This window comes from Lampetra planeri, chromosome 30, assembly GCF_965212315.1.
Source record: "Lampetra planeri chromosome 30, kcLamPlan1.2.h2, whole genome shotgun sequence".
Taxonomy (NCBI): Eukaryota; Metazoa; Chordata; class Hyperoartia; order Petromyzontiformes; family Petromyzontidae; genus Lampetra; species Lampetra planeri.
In genome coordinates this window covers 6,525,659-6,543,158 of record NC_136136.1, presented here as the reverse complement: position 1 = coordinate 6,543,158, position 17,500 = coordinate 6,525,659, and the positions used below count along the sequence as shown (strand labels likewise).

The window sequence follows — 17,500 nt, the reverse complement described above, 5'->3', positions numbered from 1 at the left end:
TTTGTTTGTTTTATATTTGGTCGGTGTTTTTTATATTTGGTTGGTGTTTGTTTTATATTTGTTTTGTATTTGCTGTGTCTTTGTTTAGTGTTGGTTTTGTGTTATTTTTGTTTTGTGTTTGTTTTGCGTGTTTGTTTTGTGTTTGTTGTGTGATTGCTGTGTCTTTGTTTTGTGTTTGTTTCGTGTTTGCTGTGTGGTTGTTTTGTGTTTGTGGTGTGGTTGTTTTGTGTTTGTGGTGTGATTGTTTTGTGTTTGCGTTTGCTGTGTTTTTTGTGTGTTTGTTGTGTGTTTTCTGTGTGTTTGTATTTGTGTTTGTTTCAACATCCGTTACTCGCAATGGGTTTCCTGCGGGACTGTCGTCGGCCTAATCGCAGTGCTTTTGTGTTGTGCGTTGCCCCTCGTTCAGCAGTCGGTGTGCATCGATTATTACGCGGTGTAGCGTGAGCAATAAAATATAATCGATTTATCGGCATGTCCTTATGTTACAACAACAACAAAAACCCTCAACAAATTCGTCAATAACACTGCGGCCTTAAAAAGACGTCTATTTATATACAAATATAAAACAAACGACGTTTCGGGCAATGGCCCTTCAACGTAGAACACTGCATATCTCTCTGCAATGCCCGGCCGGTAGGATGCGTTCTGTTAGCCACGGAAGCGCCGCTGAGACTGGGACAAAAAACCCGTGATTATTATCGATTCGTGACTTGATTTCTCTTCCTTTTGATCGATACAAGCATATCGTTCCATCTGATAGATGATGCTTCGACTTGTGGTCTTTGGTCCCGTTGGCAAGGAGTCGCTATGCCACTCAAAGGTAAGGGTGTAAATTAGTCCTGCTATCGCACGCGAAAAGCAGCTCTCTCTCGGAAATCCCCTCTGACAGCGGTGCCTTGGCCTACTCTTCCACGCTCGCACAGACGCCGAGAAGGTTTCGCTGCGCGCGGCTTTCCCCAGTTTCTCGACAGCGACGCGACTCGCGTCACGTGACTTCTAGAAACCGCACCGCGCGCAGAGCGCTTCCCAGAAGAGATTGCGCAATCGGCAGCGGTGAGCGGACGAGACGCAAGATACACGGAGAGGGAGACACACACAGAGTGACAGAGAGAGATTCAGAGTGAGACAGACACACAGAGTGACAGAGAGAGATTCAGAGTGAGACAGACACACAGAGTGACAGAGAGAGATTCAGAGTGAGACAGACACAGAGTGACAGAGAGAGATTCAGAGTGAGACAGACACACAGAGTGACAGAGAGAGATTCAGAGTGAGACAGACACAGAGTGACAGAGAGAGATTCAGAGTGAGACAGACACAGAGAGAGAGACACAGAGTGACAGAGAGAGATTTAGAGTGAGACAGACAGAGAGAGAGGCAGAGAGAGACACACACAGAGTGACAGAGAGAGGTTTAGAGTGAGACACACAGAGAGAGAGAGGCAGAGAGAGAGACAAGAGAGACACACAGAGTGACAAAGAGAGACAGATTGAGAGTGAGGCAGACACACACAGATAGAGCTCTGGAGTGGACACTTTACGGGTAATTACATCACCGCCGTAGAGACCGCGCCTGTTCACCTGTTTGCTCATTCAATGAGACTCGTGGTGTTAGGTGCTTAGCGAGTGAGTGGAGTGTCGTCGTGGGCTGTGTGGGTGTGTGTGGGAACGCCCGCATCGCTGTGCATTGTCACGAGAGGGCCTATCTCACTCTTCCGGTCATTCGGACGAGGAATGAATGAATGAATGGGCGAACATCCTTTTAAGTGACAGCCGGCATCGGTAGCACGAAGCGCAGTCGCTGGGAGACAGAGACGCGGGGACATTCAGAGACACCCATACACAGACACACACTCGATAGATAGACAGAAACAGAGAGACAGACAGACACACACTCGATAGACAAAAACAGAGAGACAGACACACACTCGATAGACAGAAACAGAGAGACAGACACAGACACGCACGCACAAAATAGACACACACACACCGGCGAACACACGCGTAGATACACACACGCACATATAGACACAAAAAAAAAGATCCCCCGTATAGCCTGAACAGACTGTAGGGGCAAGTGCTGTTAGCGAGCACCTATAAAGGACGGCACGGCACACGAGGGTGTGGGTGGTCAACACCACGCCCGGCCGCCTTTGTCTCCCTAGCGGCGATGTTTACACATCGCACCAGGTACTCATTTGAGGCTGAGTCGACCTAGGGGAGGCCCAGGACCGGTTCAGATAATCGTCACTGGGTGTTGGCCGTGAGCGGGAATCGAACCCGGGTCGCCAGGTTCGTAGCGCAGCGCGCTAACCGCTGCACCACCGCTCCACACGCACAGACGCGCACGCAGAGACACACACAGAGACGCGCACGCAGAGACACACACGCACGCACGAAGAGAGGCACGCAGGCAAGGTGTCCGAGCGACATCGCCAGCGAGCTGGACTTTGACAACTGTTTGCGGGGATCGTTGTTCGATGAGCGACGGCCTCTGCACGAGCCGGAGCGAGGTGCCTCTCGCATGGCCTCGGAGCCAGCACGTGCAGGGAGCGGCGGGGCTCAGTCCGACTCCGACCCCGAGGTAAGGGACGTCTCTCGCCGCGCGCCACGACTCTCAGCGCCGCGCGGACATTGCCCTGCAAGCTTCTCTTTTAAATCCGTGCGGATGAAAGGAGATGGGTTTTTTTGTAAATCTCCCACCGCTCTACCCACCCACTCGCCCCACGACTGCAGTTGGATATGCAACTGTTATCCAAACGGACACGTGTTTCACTCGATCTTTTTTTTTTCGCCGCAACGCTGCTGCTGCTGGGTTGTGGGCAGGAGTAGGAGTTATTGGCGTAAGGCACTACCGCTAGTTTACAAGGTAAGCCTATCGATATGAATCAGAATAATAAATACGCATACGAAGCTATATTCTTTGAGTCTTTAGGTAAAGTCACGGAGATAGGTTCTTTGAACCCATCTACGAAACACCCACAGAATATGAATTCCTACAGTCACGAAAGCTTTAAGTCAAGATATAATAATCTATTCTGGATTTGAAGTTGCCGTGACTACAAGGATCCATACTCTTTGGTTCTTTCGGTAAAGTCACGTAGGTGAAAAAAAAGTAAAATAAAAAATAAAATGTTCTTCTTTTTTTATTTTTCTATTTTCACCTACGTGACTTTACCGAAAGAACCAAAGAGAATAATAACACTGGTCAACAAAAACAAATTCTGGCCTGGACTTTTGCAGCGGTTTTAGACTAATTTCAGGGTGCTGATTCCAAATCTGATCTCAGATTTGCTCTATCACATCTCATTTTTATGCTATCGGCATACCCCATTTTCATTGATTTTACCCAAAATTAACTCTGTCACTTATGATTGCAAGTTGTTGCGAGTCAGTGACTGCTTTAGTGTTAAATTATGGTGCTGTATTTTTAGGATAGTGTGCTTATAATATCATTTTATGTAGATATCCACATTTATTTAATATTTTTCTTCTGCAGTTTTTATTGAAAATGCAATATTTGATATCTCAAAAACCTGATGTGATAGACAAAAACGGATGCCAGATTTGGAATCAGCACCCCTAAATTACCTTAAAACCATTGGAATACCTTATGCCAGAAAAAGTGTGTTGACCAGTGTAATCTATGTTCAGAATCAGAATAATACACTGTATTGTCCCACGATCATCATCATCATCGTCATGGGCCATGGTCAATTCACTGCTGGAATGACATCCTGCGTCAAGTCGCCGTCACCTCTCACGATGCTGCGACGTAGCGATCCCCCCAGCGCCGGCACGGACGGATTGATTTCGTCCTCTCCGGCGCGTTTCATTCCTTCGCTGCCATTCCGTTGTTATTATTTTTGTCGTTGACCATCGATCATCAACATTATCCTCGTCCCATCTACCCCGATGTATGTACGTTGAACTTCTTTCGCACCGTACGTAGCCAACCGTGCTAAGGATCGGCGGAACGGCAAACAAACGAAACTCAAAAAGCAGTTCCAAAAGAAACGAGTTTTCAATCTAGATGATGATTTAAAAGCGCATAGCTCCGGTGGCTTCCTAATATCGGTAAGAAGAGCGTTCCAGACGGCCGCAGAAACGCATCTGAAAGCGTTGCCGTGTCCTCCTGTCCCGTCTCTCTTGAACAGAGTTTGTAGCCCTTGCCGCATTAACATCTTCACGTTCGTGAGATCGCGTGGATTCACCGTTGTAGTCGTTGTGAGTTTCATTCACGAGAACGAATTTAAATTTACTTGAATGCGGAATGCCGAAGTAATTCCCGGAACACCGCTCCCCGGACGGTTCTGTCTGATAATAAAGCTCTTACTAACACGTAGTTGATGATGATGATGATGATAATACTGGTCACCTTGTGAGGTTGCCGCCGCACAGTCTGAGTCAACGCTGCCAACAATTGGTCAAGCTCTACGGTCCTCTGCGTATGAAGACTGTGTTAGCGGCCATTTCACGAGCGTTCACATGTGGGAGGTGACGGGAGCATCCGGGAGAAAGAACAACAACGTATGCGAGGGAGAAACACTCTATCCCATACAGAGGGAACAGGTGGGAGTCCACATTTTGCTGCCAGGGTATGGGCGCCCACGGGAAGGGCGTCTCACAACTTTTCTGTGCGGTGATCCACCAACCCTCCCCACTGCCTCCACAGTGCTGGATGACAGGCAGCCAGACACGTGCCGAGTCACCACCGCCCGACAGGCCGTTAGCCAGCCGGCAGCTGGTTGAACTGAACACATTCCTGCGGAGGGAGCTGGTAGGAACGTTGGGTTGCTCGGTCAATGGCCAGGGTCAACGGCGGCGTGGTGTATTCTGCAAATATGGCCGACTGTAAGGGCAGGCACATGCCGGCGTGAGTAGGTTAAACGTTGAGTTTTATAAGGGCACCACGGGGTGACCAGCCCCTCCCCACCCAGCCCCACCCCTCCCACCCTCCACCCAGCCCCACCCTTCCCACCCAGCCCCTCCCCACCCAGTCCCTCCCCACCCAGCCCACCCAGCCCCTCCACACCTAGCCCCTCCCTGCACGACGGACGGACACAATAATCCCCTGTGGGCTGGTGTAACCAGGAGGTTCCTACCAGTAATAAGCCCTCTTCCCCAGGCCTGCGTCAAGCGTAGGGATCATCCTACCAATGCACTGCGACGTGGCGCTGGTCAGTGCGGGGCTGCTGAAGGCATCACAGCCGGTTCGAGGTATTCGCCGCAGATGTTGGCCCCTTGGCCGGGAATCGAACTCAGGCTGCCGCGTGGGTTACATCGCAGTGCGCTTAGCCAGCAACCGGTGCGGTGCCGGGCCCCAGGTGCGCAGCGGTGTTTTCCAAATCGCAGGAAACAACCTCGCCGATCCAGCCTCCCTCCCCCATCACCTCCCGCCCCCCTCTCCATTGGTCGCCGATGCCTCCCCCCCCCTCCAGCCCCGACCCTCTCAACAAAACGCGGGTCGCGGTTGCGCAGTTGGGCAGTGTGCCGTGAAGGTCGAGCAAGCTCGCGAGCGAGTGGCCGCGCGGTGGAAAATGGCCGAGCTGCTCTGCGCTGGCCCACCGCTCGGCACGTCGGACTTTCTTTCGCACCGTACGTAGCCAACCGCGCTCAAGCCGTTGAGCCGAAAGCGACGCGGAAGCTTCGTGGAACCGGGAATTGGCCGAGCTCCGACGCCAAAAAAAGACCAAATCGTGGCGCGATCAGACGACGCGAGGTTTCGGTGGGGGAAGTCAGAGAACGAGCAGAGTCGGCATCGCGTGGCAAGATTTTAGTTTCGGTGGCTTCGGGAGGGGGGCGGGGGGGCGGTTTGGGTGCGCGGGTGGAGGTCGTTACAGTTCACGCGCACAGAGCCGCAGACAGACACGCAGGGACAGACACAGGAACGGGAAGAGACAGCGGAAGACTGAGATGTCACCACGACTTTCGTGAGGTCGGTGAGAGAGACGGCCGCCTTTGTCTCTCCAATGCCGTTGAGGGCAAACACGCCTTGTCGGTACCACCCGGCGGCAGAGGGCGTGGGTGGGGGGGATGCCAACAATGATTTTTCTTGGAGGATTGCATCTCTAGATCACGTGCGTGTGTGCGCGCGTGCGTGCGTGCGCGTGATCGCGATAGTGTAGCGGTTAGCGCGCTGCGCTATAAACCCGGCGGCCAACACCAGTGACGATTTTCTGAACCGGTCCTGGGCCTCCCCTAGGTCGACTCAGCCTCAAATGAGTACCTGGTGCGATGTGCAAACATCGCCACCGAGGAGACAAAGGCGGTCGGGCGTGGTGTCGCCCACCCACCCCCTCGTGTACCGTTCGGCCTTCATCGGTGCTCGCTAACAGCACTTGCCCCTACAGTCTGTTAAGGCTACACGGGGGAATCTTTGTGTGTTTTTATCGCGACGTCACCACAGCAGCCTCGTGCGGGCAGCATGGCCCTGAATGAGCTCAAGAAGGAGGGAGGACGACTGGCGCCTCCCGTTGGCGGCGCCGCGTCCCATGCGCCGCGGTTCCATGGGCCGGATCTCTCGTGGAATAAAGTAGCCAGTTACCCAGGTGTTTTACACGGGAGATCCGTGGTGCTTGATCACAATTGGCTACTTTACACGTGTCATAAAGTCGCCAGTTACCTGGCTGTTTTACACGGGAGATCCATCGTGCTTGATCACAACTGGCTACTTTACACGTGTCATAAAGTCGCCAGTTACCCTGCTGTTTTACACGGGAGATCCGTGGTGCTTGATCACAATTGGCTACTTTACACGTGTCATAAAGTCGCCAGTTACCCTGCTGTTTTACACGGGAGATCCGTGGTGCTTGATCACAATTGGCTACTTTACACGTGTAATAAAGTAGCCAGTTACCTGGCTGTTTTACACGTGAGATCCGTGGTGCTTGATCACAATTCCACCACCTCGCCAACACTCAGATTCTCTCCACATTTCACGGTGATACTTTGCTAGGTTATTTAATTTTAGTGTGTTTCTCTCCCTAAGCCTGCTCACTTCTTTTTGTACTCATTGACATGTAAATTTTGTCTCTAACCCCTCCCTCTCGCTGCCTCCGCCCCCCTCTGTCTATTTAAGGCCACCCCACAGAGACGATCACCCCTCTCTGTACCTGTGTTGCCCGCTCTGTGTATCTTGGTGATATCTGTCTGCTTATATGTCTGTCTATATTTTTTTCTGGTTAGATTTTATGTCGCTATTTCATTATACCTGATGATGATTGCTTGTGTTGCAATCGAAACGTCGTATGCCATTATTTAATTTATTATTTTTTCTTTATACGTGACTTTACCGAAAGAACCACAAAGAATAAGCGTGAGGGTGTTTTATCGGCGCGTTTCCTGCATCGCTTTCGTTAGAGTAGAGGCTAAAGTATCATTGACGGATGGCTTCCGTGCGGAGTTTATTGTTTGCCTTAACTTTGTGATCGTGCTTCAATTGTTGCACACGACAAAATATAAACGTGCGCACGAGCATAATGTGCCATGAAGACGGGCTACTGCCTGAAATGTTGTTAACCGAGCCTACGCGACAGAGTGCCACTCAAAATAGAAAGTTTGTTACCATCAAAGGCATGCGACCTGGTCTGGTGCATTCGCCTGAATTGAACAATGCATAAGCGTCAACGCTTATCGAGCCATTGCATAGAGATATGTAATGTTCTATGAAGAAGGGGCATTGCCCATCACGTCGCCTATTGTAAGTATACATTTTGATACATCAATTGGCCAGGAATCTGGGTCGTCGATTTGCCAGAATGTTGGAAAATCGCCTGATGAAGCTGTTGTAATCACCGGCGAAACGTAAATGTTGTGGGTTTACTCTCCAATAGACAGGGGGCTCAAGTCGTAACTCATCGGCACGTGTTGCTGACGTGACAGATCTTGATAATTGGCTGTGTCGGGTGGTGGTGGTGGATTAACGACACATTGAAATTTACACAAACTAATCCCACTTCCCGCTTCCCTTCGCCCCGCCCCCCCAAAAAACCCATTCATTATGAATAACACCGATCGCGAAAGCCGACTTAGAACTGCGTGCTCAACTTGCGATCCTCATTCTCTCTCGACGGTGTTCCCTCGCTCTGTCGGCCAGGACTCCCCGCCTCGCCCTGGGGGCCGCCGTGGCACGCGGCGCGAGAAGAACCGCGTGGCGGCTCAGAAGAGCCGGCAGAAGCAGACGCAGCGGGCCGATATCCTCCACCAGGTATCCACACCGATGGACTGAATGTGTGCCCCTATCTTATTTTAGACTCGTGTAAAGGAGAGCCGACACGAGGTTGGGAAGGAGGGGTGGGGTGGGTGGGGGGGGGTCCTTTAATTTCCTCCAGTCCACACTTGCCCACAGGCCCCTCTCCCAATATGTTCCCCGCCAGAATGCCCCCAGCCCCCCCCTCCTCCTCTATCTCCTCGCCTGCTCCACCAACTCTTCCACTGTTTCCGCTCCACTGCCCTGCCCCCCCGACCTCCCCCCCCCCTTCCTTTTGGCAGGAATCCTCTCCATGCCCCTTAACCCACTGTCCTTATCCATTCCTAACCCCTGACATCCCTTACACTTGTATATCTCTCTACGTATGTTGAACTTCTTTCGCGCCGTTCGTAGCCAATGGCATAGTATCGTAACATGGGACCTTTCATGCCAGTATCAAAGAATAAAAAAACAAGAATAGGTTATGCCTTTTTCCGGCGATAAAACAGGTGTTAATATTTGCAAATGCCAAATAGATACACTTTGCAAAGGATTCAAGTCCGCATTATCCACACGCACTTGTGGTGAACATCATATAGCTGCTCATCCTCAGATATACAAGCTCTGATACGTGCATCGTCTTTGTACTGTTCGCCTTTTGACGTTCTCTGGTGTAACAAAGGAGCGACTAGGCCAGGGGTCGGCAACCAAAATAACAAGAAGAGCCATTTCTTTCCAATTCGCTACAAAATTCAATGCATCTGAGTACATACTGTACATACGTACATATCGTCAAGAAGCAGCCCGTAAAGAGCCGCATGCGGCTCCGGAGCCGTAGGTTGCCGACCCCTGGACTAGGCCATATAGAAGGCTGTCTGGTGTAGGCCAATCAGGTTCAAAGACTGCATATATAATTATCAGAGCATGTTTGTTTGCATGCTCACCACAAGTCCCTGTGGTTCATGTAGGCGGGGGTGTGGGGGGTGGTGGTCACTAAAAGGCTTTGGCGAAGGGACGGGACGGAGTGGAGGGGCGAGTGGAGGGGCGAGGAAGGGAATGGGCGATAAAGTCGTGAGGCTTCAAAAGAGGAACGGAAGGAGCTTAATGTGCACTTGGGTTTGAAACATTCAGCCGTAAGTTGACGTATAAGCTTGGCCCGCGGAGTTTTGAGACCATGTTTACGGAACACAGTGGCGATATTCCCTCGGTGATGATGGCCTCACACTATGGGAATGGAGCGAATACCAAATGCATCTTACGCATGATAACAGCAGCATGACCACGCGCGCGAGCTAAATGTCAATGTCGGTGTCCGCAAACCACGACGAGAGGACTTAACACACACTCGTGATATATTACTTGGGTTTGACTTTATTTGATTAAATCTTGATTTGAAGAATCCATACTCTTTGGTTCTTTCGGTAAAGTCACGTGGGTAGACAAATGATAGATGCTTCAGCAGTTTCCCTGCTGCGATTGTCTCACCTGATGACGGTCGCTTGTGTTGCGATCGAAACGTCGTGATCTGTTTTCTACCTACGTGACTTTACCGATAGAACCAACGAGTATTTATTTGAATTCCGATTTCAAGCTTTCGTGACTACAGGGATTTATCTTCTTGGTTCTTTCGGTAAAGTCACGTAGAAGGGAGATGATACAATAATAAAAATAAAACATAATAAAATAATACAATTCTCACGACGTTTCGGCCACGAGACCTGTTATTATGTTTTATTTTTATTATTTTATTACCTCCCTTCTACGTGACTTTGCCGAAAGAACCAGGAAGGAGTATTTATTTGATTTCCGATAAGGCTCATCCCACTATGAGACCTCCTTTACCAGTGGCAAAATATAGTAGTAGGTTTTTACCCTTTAAACTGGTACAAAACTGACACCTTTATACAAGGCATCATGTTTGCAATAACCACAACACAAGCAGTGAAAATGCAAACAAAAAGAAACAACTCTGATAGTGGTAATGATATGCACTGTCCTTGAAGTTGATTGGTCCACACCCGAGCCAGCTTTCCTTAGAGCCTAGTCTCCATTGGTGTTGGACCAGATGACGCCAAAAGGCGTACAACGCATATCACTACCATTATCAGAGTTGTTTCTTTTTGTTTGCATTCTGACTGCTTGTGTTGTGGTTATTGCAAACATGATGCCTTGTATAAAGGTGTCAGTTTTGTACCAGTTTAAAGGGTAAAAACCTACTACTAAGGCTCATCCCGTTTGGCCAAGTTGCCCGGCTCCATGGCGAGGTTACCTCGTGAGGACACTCGCCCCCAACCAACAACGGCCTCGCGCGGGCTACACGGCCGACAATTTCGTAGCGTTGCCCTTCAAACCCCCCCTCTCCCCGCAGGAGAGCGAGACCCTGGAGCAGGAGAACGCGGCGCTGCGGCGCGAGATCGAGAGCCTTCGCGTGGAGCTGCACAGCCTCGACGCGCTCCTCCGCCAGCACGAGGCGAGGTGCTACCACGGCACCGGCGGCGGCGGGGGGCTCTCCACCGTGGTGCTCGCGGGGGGGGGCCCCGCACCCCCGCCGGAGACGAGCGGCCCCATCTTCGCGGCCGCGCAGGCCCTCCACGGGACGACGTTTTCTGTCAGGGGGCCGATGGTGGCGGCAGCGGCGACGGCGTCCAGCGGCGGAGCGGTCAACGCCGCCTTTCCCCTGCAGCCGAACGGCGATTTCAAATTTCCCTACGGCTCGTAAAGCCTTGACGGTGTTCATGTTTGAAGGCTCGGGTGTCAGAAACATCGGTTAATTTATTTGCTTGTTGTTGTTGTTGCTGTTGTTGTTGTTAGATGCACCCATGAATGTATTTCTCGACGGTTATTTTCCCGCGACGTTGCTAAGATTAACTTGGAGTAGGGCTTGTCGGCGTAAGGCACTACCACGATTGCATACCTTTGTATATTAATGTTATTGTTGCATCATATATGCCTACACACCACCGCAGCATGCTGAGGACCAAAATAAAACACTTTGTCCCGTGACGAAAATCATTCCTGGAACAGCGTTCCAGACTATTCCGGCTGAAACTAAGCAACTGCGTGTACCTAAGTTCTGGGAATTCTTTTCAATCTTTAATCATGTTTCTTAACCCCTCCCCCTCTATCCACCCAGTGTATATGCGTGTGTGTGTGTGCTAAGACAAAGACGCCCCGTATATCTTTCACAGACTGTCAGTGAGCACCTATGAAAGCCGACACAACGTACGATGGGGTGGGTGGCAATCACCACACCTGGTCGCCTTTGCCGAGTGCGTGTGCAACCACACACACTACGAAACCAGTAACCTGAGTTCGATTACTGGCTCTTGGCCAACACCAGTGACGATTACCTGAACTGATTCTGGACCCCCCCTAGGTCGACTCAGCCTCAGATTTGTACCTGGAACGGTGTGTAAACATGGCTACCAGGGAGACAAAGGCGACCGGGCGTGGTGCTGGCCACCCACCCCCTCGTGTGCCGTTCTGGTCTCATAAATTGCTCGCTAAAAGCCACTTGCCCCAACAGTCTGCCGAGGTTATACGAGGGGGGAGGGGGGGTTCTTTGTCTTGTGCAACCACACGGGGGGTCAAATCCTCTGGAGCGACTCTAAACTCGTTCTCTGACCAAGGGCAGAACCACGACTCAAGTCCCCTCCATCCCATGCCGCCGACTCCCCACCTCTCGTCGCTTCAAAACACCGCCACGCACTCCGCGCTCGAGACCTTGAGCCATGACGAGCACAGGACTTAGTCCACTGGCCAGAGCAGTCACTGGTAACCACTTCAAGTGGGCAACACCTTCAGGTGGTACCCATTTACTCACACGGCCAAAGCGAGTGAGGTGTTCGATGGCACCGCTCATCGCAAGCGTTCATCGCACAAGTCGCCGTGAGTGGCCACGCCAGAGACGTTTGAACCGCTGTAGTTGTGCCACCTTGGACGGCACCGACAAGTGAAATTTGGTGGTCTGGGCTCGTCGACTCCATGAGCCTCGAGGCGATTTCTCCCTCCCCCCCCACCCCCCGCCGTGCCGTAACGGCGTTGTTTACGTGACACCCGTCAACACCCGTATTTGAATGTTGTATGCACCGTCCCGAAACATTTCATTCAATCCGATCAGCATTAGACTGTTAGCGGATTTACATTGCTGTGTTTTTGTTGTTGTTGTTGTTGTTGAGAGCACCGTATTATTTCGCCGTGTGTTGTTATCCTGCACTCCTAGCCGCAGGCAATAGGCCTGCACGGACGCATTTGCTTTTCGTGGACAGCTGAGAGTGCGACCTGGGAGCTAAAAAAAAAATTACTTGAGATTCCACAAACCATCCATCCCCTCGTCCAGAAAACATGCCCTCAGCTGAGTGATGTGTCTTGCTCGATTGAGCATTGAGGGGGGGGGGTCTCACCTTTCCAGAGCGTCTTATAATCCAGAGAACGTGACGGTAGCCTGTAAGACCATCCAGCACTGTGTAGGTAGCAGCGAGAGTTGGTGGATCACGCGCAGATGGTGTGAAACTCCTTTCCCGTGGGCGTCGAGGGGGAGGTGCCATACCGTGGCTCGCCAGGAGAAAGGCGGTCCAGCAAGTGGATTAATCGCCATCTGTTTCCATCTGTACGGGGATTGCGTGTTGCTTCCCGTCGCGCAAGACATAGGGTTTTCCCCGGATGCTCTGGTGTCCTCCCACTTGTATAGGCACCCACCAATAATTGGCTGAAATCATCTTAAAAAAAAAAAACCCATTGCAGGCAGGACCCTCCAGAAAATGAGTCCTTGGACTCGGTGTGGCTTTCCTGGATGAATAAGTAAATTATTGTTTATCATTATTATTGATAAATGTCATTCGTAGCAGCGGGGTGGATGTATCGGTGTGTTGATGCTGCAGGCACTTCCCTCGTGATGGGTCCTGTGGATTAGGAACTGAATGTAACTTTCATGTCATGCCCTGGCTTGCCGTCATTCCCAGGTTCGTTACAAATGTTTTATATATAATTAAATAGTCGTACATTGTGTCAATGTGTATATAGTATACGGTACTAATACGGTGTGTAAACATCGATACTGGGGAGACGTCGACCGGTACGAGGTGCTTTTAAATCCCACGTCCCCCTCCCGCGCCTCCACAACCCCTGGACTTCAGATGCACTCGCCAGTAGCACTTGTCCCAAAAGTCTGAGTCGGCTACACGGGGGACATTTGCCTTTTTTTGTACATATAAATATGGGCAGCAGTGATTCACTCACTACGCAACGAATCCGGCAAACCTCAGTTCTATTCCTGGCCACGGCAAACATCAGTGGCGAGGGATATCAGAACACGTAGTGGGTCCAACCCCCAAGGTCGACTCAGCCCGAAGTGGATACTGTATCTGGATTTGTGTGCAAACATCAGCGCTGGGGAGACAATGGCGGTCGGGCGTGGCGTTTGTTGACTGCACCACCAGTGGGCTGACCACTGCTGGACGATGAATGATAATCGGTAGTGGACAATACATTTTTCTCTGAACTTTCAGACATATAACGACCATCAACGCCTTCTAGCCGTGACGCGTCCTGCCCAAGCCAAACTTACCCTTCAGTGTGAACGATGCCATTAACCTGTCTATGTTCTCTTCCATCTAAACCAGCTCAAGCCTTTAGTAAATCACGTGACTTCAGTGTGCCCTCGCTCACATAGTCACTTTAAGATGTTTTCTTGTTCATGTTTTTTGTTTGTTGCGGTTGCACCCGATTCAAGAGCCGAATGGCTTCACAGGGCTATACCATATTCTTAGGTTTTTTCGGTAAAGTCACGTAGGTAAAATTTAAAATTAATACAAATAAAATAAAAAGGGCTCTACCAAATGAATGAAACTGAACTGAAACTGCTCCCCCCCCCGCTCTGAACCAATCCCCTCTCCCCGCCACCACCCCCCGTGAAAATAGACGCTTCTCCCCCGTGAAGCGCCCTACTGCACCCGCGTTCTCTCTTCTCCCTCTCACCCCTCTCGTCATCGGTAGCTTGGCCCGGTCATTCCTCCTCCCCCTCCTCCTCCCCCCACTCACCCTCCCCCCTTCCTGCCCCCAGTGCTGGTTCGCTCTCCCTGCTTGCTCATCTTGAGCCGTGCGCTTTATTTTTGTCCGTCTCGGGGAAGTCCCCTCTCCACTCCCCCCCCCCCCGTTGTTGCGTCTCACTCCAACGGCGCGGTCTCTCAAAGCCTTCCTGGCGCACTTTTTAGTTTTTGTTCCACATTTTTTCGTCGAGGGTGCTACGTTTGTGAACCATGGCACTGGCAAGGATGGTTATTAAATAAGTAAGTAACTATAGTTTGTATTACATGTGGCTTAACAGGTTTTAGTTTTTTTTTTTAAACAAAATTCCCAAGAGCAACTTCATATTTGTAATGAAGTTTCGATTTAAAGCTTTCGTGACTGCAGGGATTCATATTCTTGTTTTTTTTCGGTAAAGTCACATGGAAGGGAAAACATAAAATAAATAAAACATAATATTATAAAATGGTTTATTATGTTTTATTTGTATTATTTTATTATTTCCATTCTACGTGACTTTACCGAAAGAACCAAGAATATGTAATGAAGTTCTAAAAAAAAGCATTACTTGACCACTTTCCCCTTCGGCTGTGGACGCGAAATAATAGTTAACATGATAGTTTTTGTAAAAAAACAATTTTATAAATAGCAAACTATTCGACTTCTCAATGCGGCGCTTCACTCTTGCACATCCGATTTGCAGGGTTGGCTACGTACGGTGCGAAATAAGTTCAACATACGTACACACATACGTCCGTGCAATGTCGGAGCCACTCATAGCACAGTAGAATTACTACCTTGGGAATAATGTACGCCCTGTGTGCGCGTGTCTGTGTTGGTGTTTGTGTCACGATCGGTCGTCATTTTACTGCTTCTGTAACTCAGGAATAAAGTCCCCCATGTCAGTAACAACGCGCGCACTTTGTTGTTTATAGAGCCTGTTTATATAACGTCTCACCTCGGCACACTTTGAACGGAATAGGTAAACGTGCACCACTGCAATGCTATTGTAATGTTCTTGTATGGAGACGGAGTTGTCGTAGAGGCAACACAGTTTATTTATAATATAACAAGATGCACTCAATCCCTAACACAAAGGGGTAGTGGCCCCTGTCACCCACAACCTGGGGAGGTTAAAGCCTCCGGGCTATCGTACCTAGTCACTCTGACTTCTCCAGCCCTCGGGCTGGCTAGACCTAGGGGAAGCTGACCCACCACTGGCCCGGTGGGTCCCTGACCACTGGCCCGTCCGGACCTGGCCCTCAGAAGGACATCAGGCCGAGGGAACTGCAGGGTCCTAACCTCCGACCACTGGCACCGCACTGAGCCCCGGCCCTTAAAAGGCCGTCGGTGGCTTGGGGTCCAGGGTCTTTTTTTATTAAATCCTTTATATTAACTTCACTTGCTTGCTTACGACCGTGCAAATCTTTCGGTCGTTTTTTAACCCATTTCCCGTGATCCAATCGAGCTGACATTTTGCACACAGACTCGTTGTGCGTGACAATTATTTTCGTGAAATTTTTTCCCCAAAATTATCCACTTTTTAGGAAAACATTTTTTTCATATTTAATTTAAAATACCAATGTGATAAAAATTAAACTCTTACTCAAGAAAAACAGAAATGAATAATAAAATAAAACCGATGCCACGCATATAAAAGATTTATAGTGAAAAACTTTGTTTTTACGGGTTAATTTTCTTCAGGCGGCTTCGGCTTGAGGCGAACTGCCCAGCGCTCTCAAGAACCCGCTTTCTATACCGTTTCCTACCGAGGGGCGGGGCTCTGTGGGATCGTAGACACTGCCCACAGCCCCCTCCCCCCCGCGGGTCCCGGCAGGAGTACACAACCACCCCGTACCAGGTAAGCACCCTGGTTCTGGCGCCCGTGTGTGTCAACATGACCACCACACTATTATGATGCCACTCGGCTGGAGGAGAGCTCAGTGATGCTTTCCTGGCCAAACAAGCGCATTATCAATGCCCATGGGGGAATTACAAGAGAGTCTATTCTCTCCGAGTGGGCGGCAGAGATATGTTGGTGAACGACAAGCCAATGTCGATGTCTGGCAGGCTCGAGATGGCATCAGGAGTGAAGTGTTCGGATTATTTTGCTATTCCTCCTACGTCGAGGGAGTACAGACCACACTGGGTATACTTGATCGTCCATAGTCTGGGGTCGCATGGCCACAATCGCAATACTGTGGCTCATGTCCATTCACGTCCATTGCGGAAGGAAATGGTCGCATCGGCCTGGTGATGTGAAACATGCGTTTAGATCGTCTGATGTAATAAACGACGTGAAAGCAGATGTCGTGTTCCTGCATGTGACCAACAGAGGGCGCCAAGCACCCGTCGCAGGTAATCACCGCGTGTGTACGGACCATTCTCAATCCACTTTTGGATGATGATGACATTGAATGTGGTGGTGAGTCCAACAGAGTCGCAAGAGGTTATCTTTTGGGAGCAACACTTTATTCCGCATTGCAACACAACACATGTCAGCGCGCACGCAACAAGGGCACGTGCGTCGTCGTTAGCGCACGCGTGCAGGCTTGTAGTTTAAGCGCGCGCGCGCACACATCGTCGTTAGCGCACGTGTGCCGGCTTGTAGTTTAAGCGCGCGCGCGCACACATCTTCGTTAGCGCACGTGTGCAGGCTTGTAGTTTAAGCGCGCGCGCGCACACATCGTCATTAGCGCACGTGTGCAGGCTTGTAGTTTAAGCGCGCGCCGCGCACATCTTCGTTAGCGCACGTGTGCAGGCTTGTAGTTTAAGCGCGCGCGCGCACACATCGTCGTTAGCGCACGTGTGCAGGCTTGTAGTTTAAGCGCGCGCGCGCACACATCGTCATTAGCGCACGTGTGCAGGCTTGTAGTTTAAGCGCGCGCGCGCACATCTTCGTTAGCGCACGTGTGCATAGTTTAAGCGCGCGCGCGCACACATCGTCGTTAGCGCACGTGTGCAGGCTTGTAGTTTAAGCGCGCGCGCGCACACATCTTCGTTAGCGCACGTGTGCAGGCTTGTAGTTTAAGCGCGCGCACACACCGTCGTTAGCGCACGTGTGCAGGCTTGTAGTTTAAGCGCGCGCGCGCACACATCTTCGTTAGCGCACGTGTGCAGGCTTGTAGTTTAAGCGCGCGCGCACACATCGTCGTTAGCGCACGTGTGCAGGCTTGTAGTTTAAGCGCGCGCGTTAGCGCGGTTGTTAGCGCACGTGTGCAGGCTTGTAGTTTAAGCGCGCGCGTTAGCGCGGTTGTTAGCGCACGTGTGTCGTTTAAACGCGCGC

The 17,500-nt window shown here is 50.6% G+C and overlaps 1 protein-coding gene across 1 annotated transcript; it reads left to right on the top strand.

The window, feature by feature from the left end:
• Positions 1 to 1,044: 1,044 nt before the first annotated feature.
• On the top strand, positions 1,045 to 13,182 carry LOC144728866 (uncharacterized). The gene is made up of 3 exons (XM_078608562.1): positions 1,045 to 2,583; positions 8,098 to 8,208; positions 10,559 to 13,182. Exons 1-3 carry the CDS (start codon positions 2,524 to 2,526, stop codon positions 10,907 to 10,909), a joined length of 522 nt encoding a protein of 173 aa, XP_078464688.1. The 5' UTR covers positions 1,045 to 2,523; the 3' UTR covers positions 10,910 to 13,182.
• The last annotated feature ends 4,318 nt before the right edge of the window (positions 13,183 to 17,500 follow it).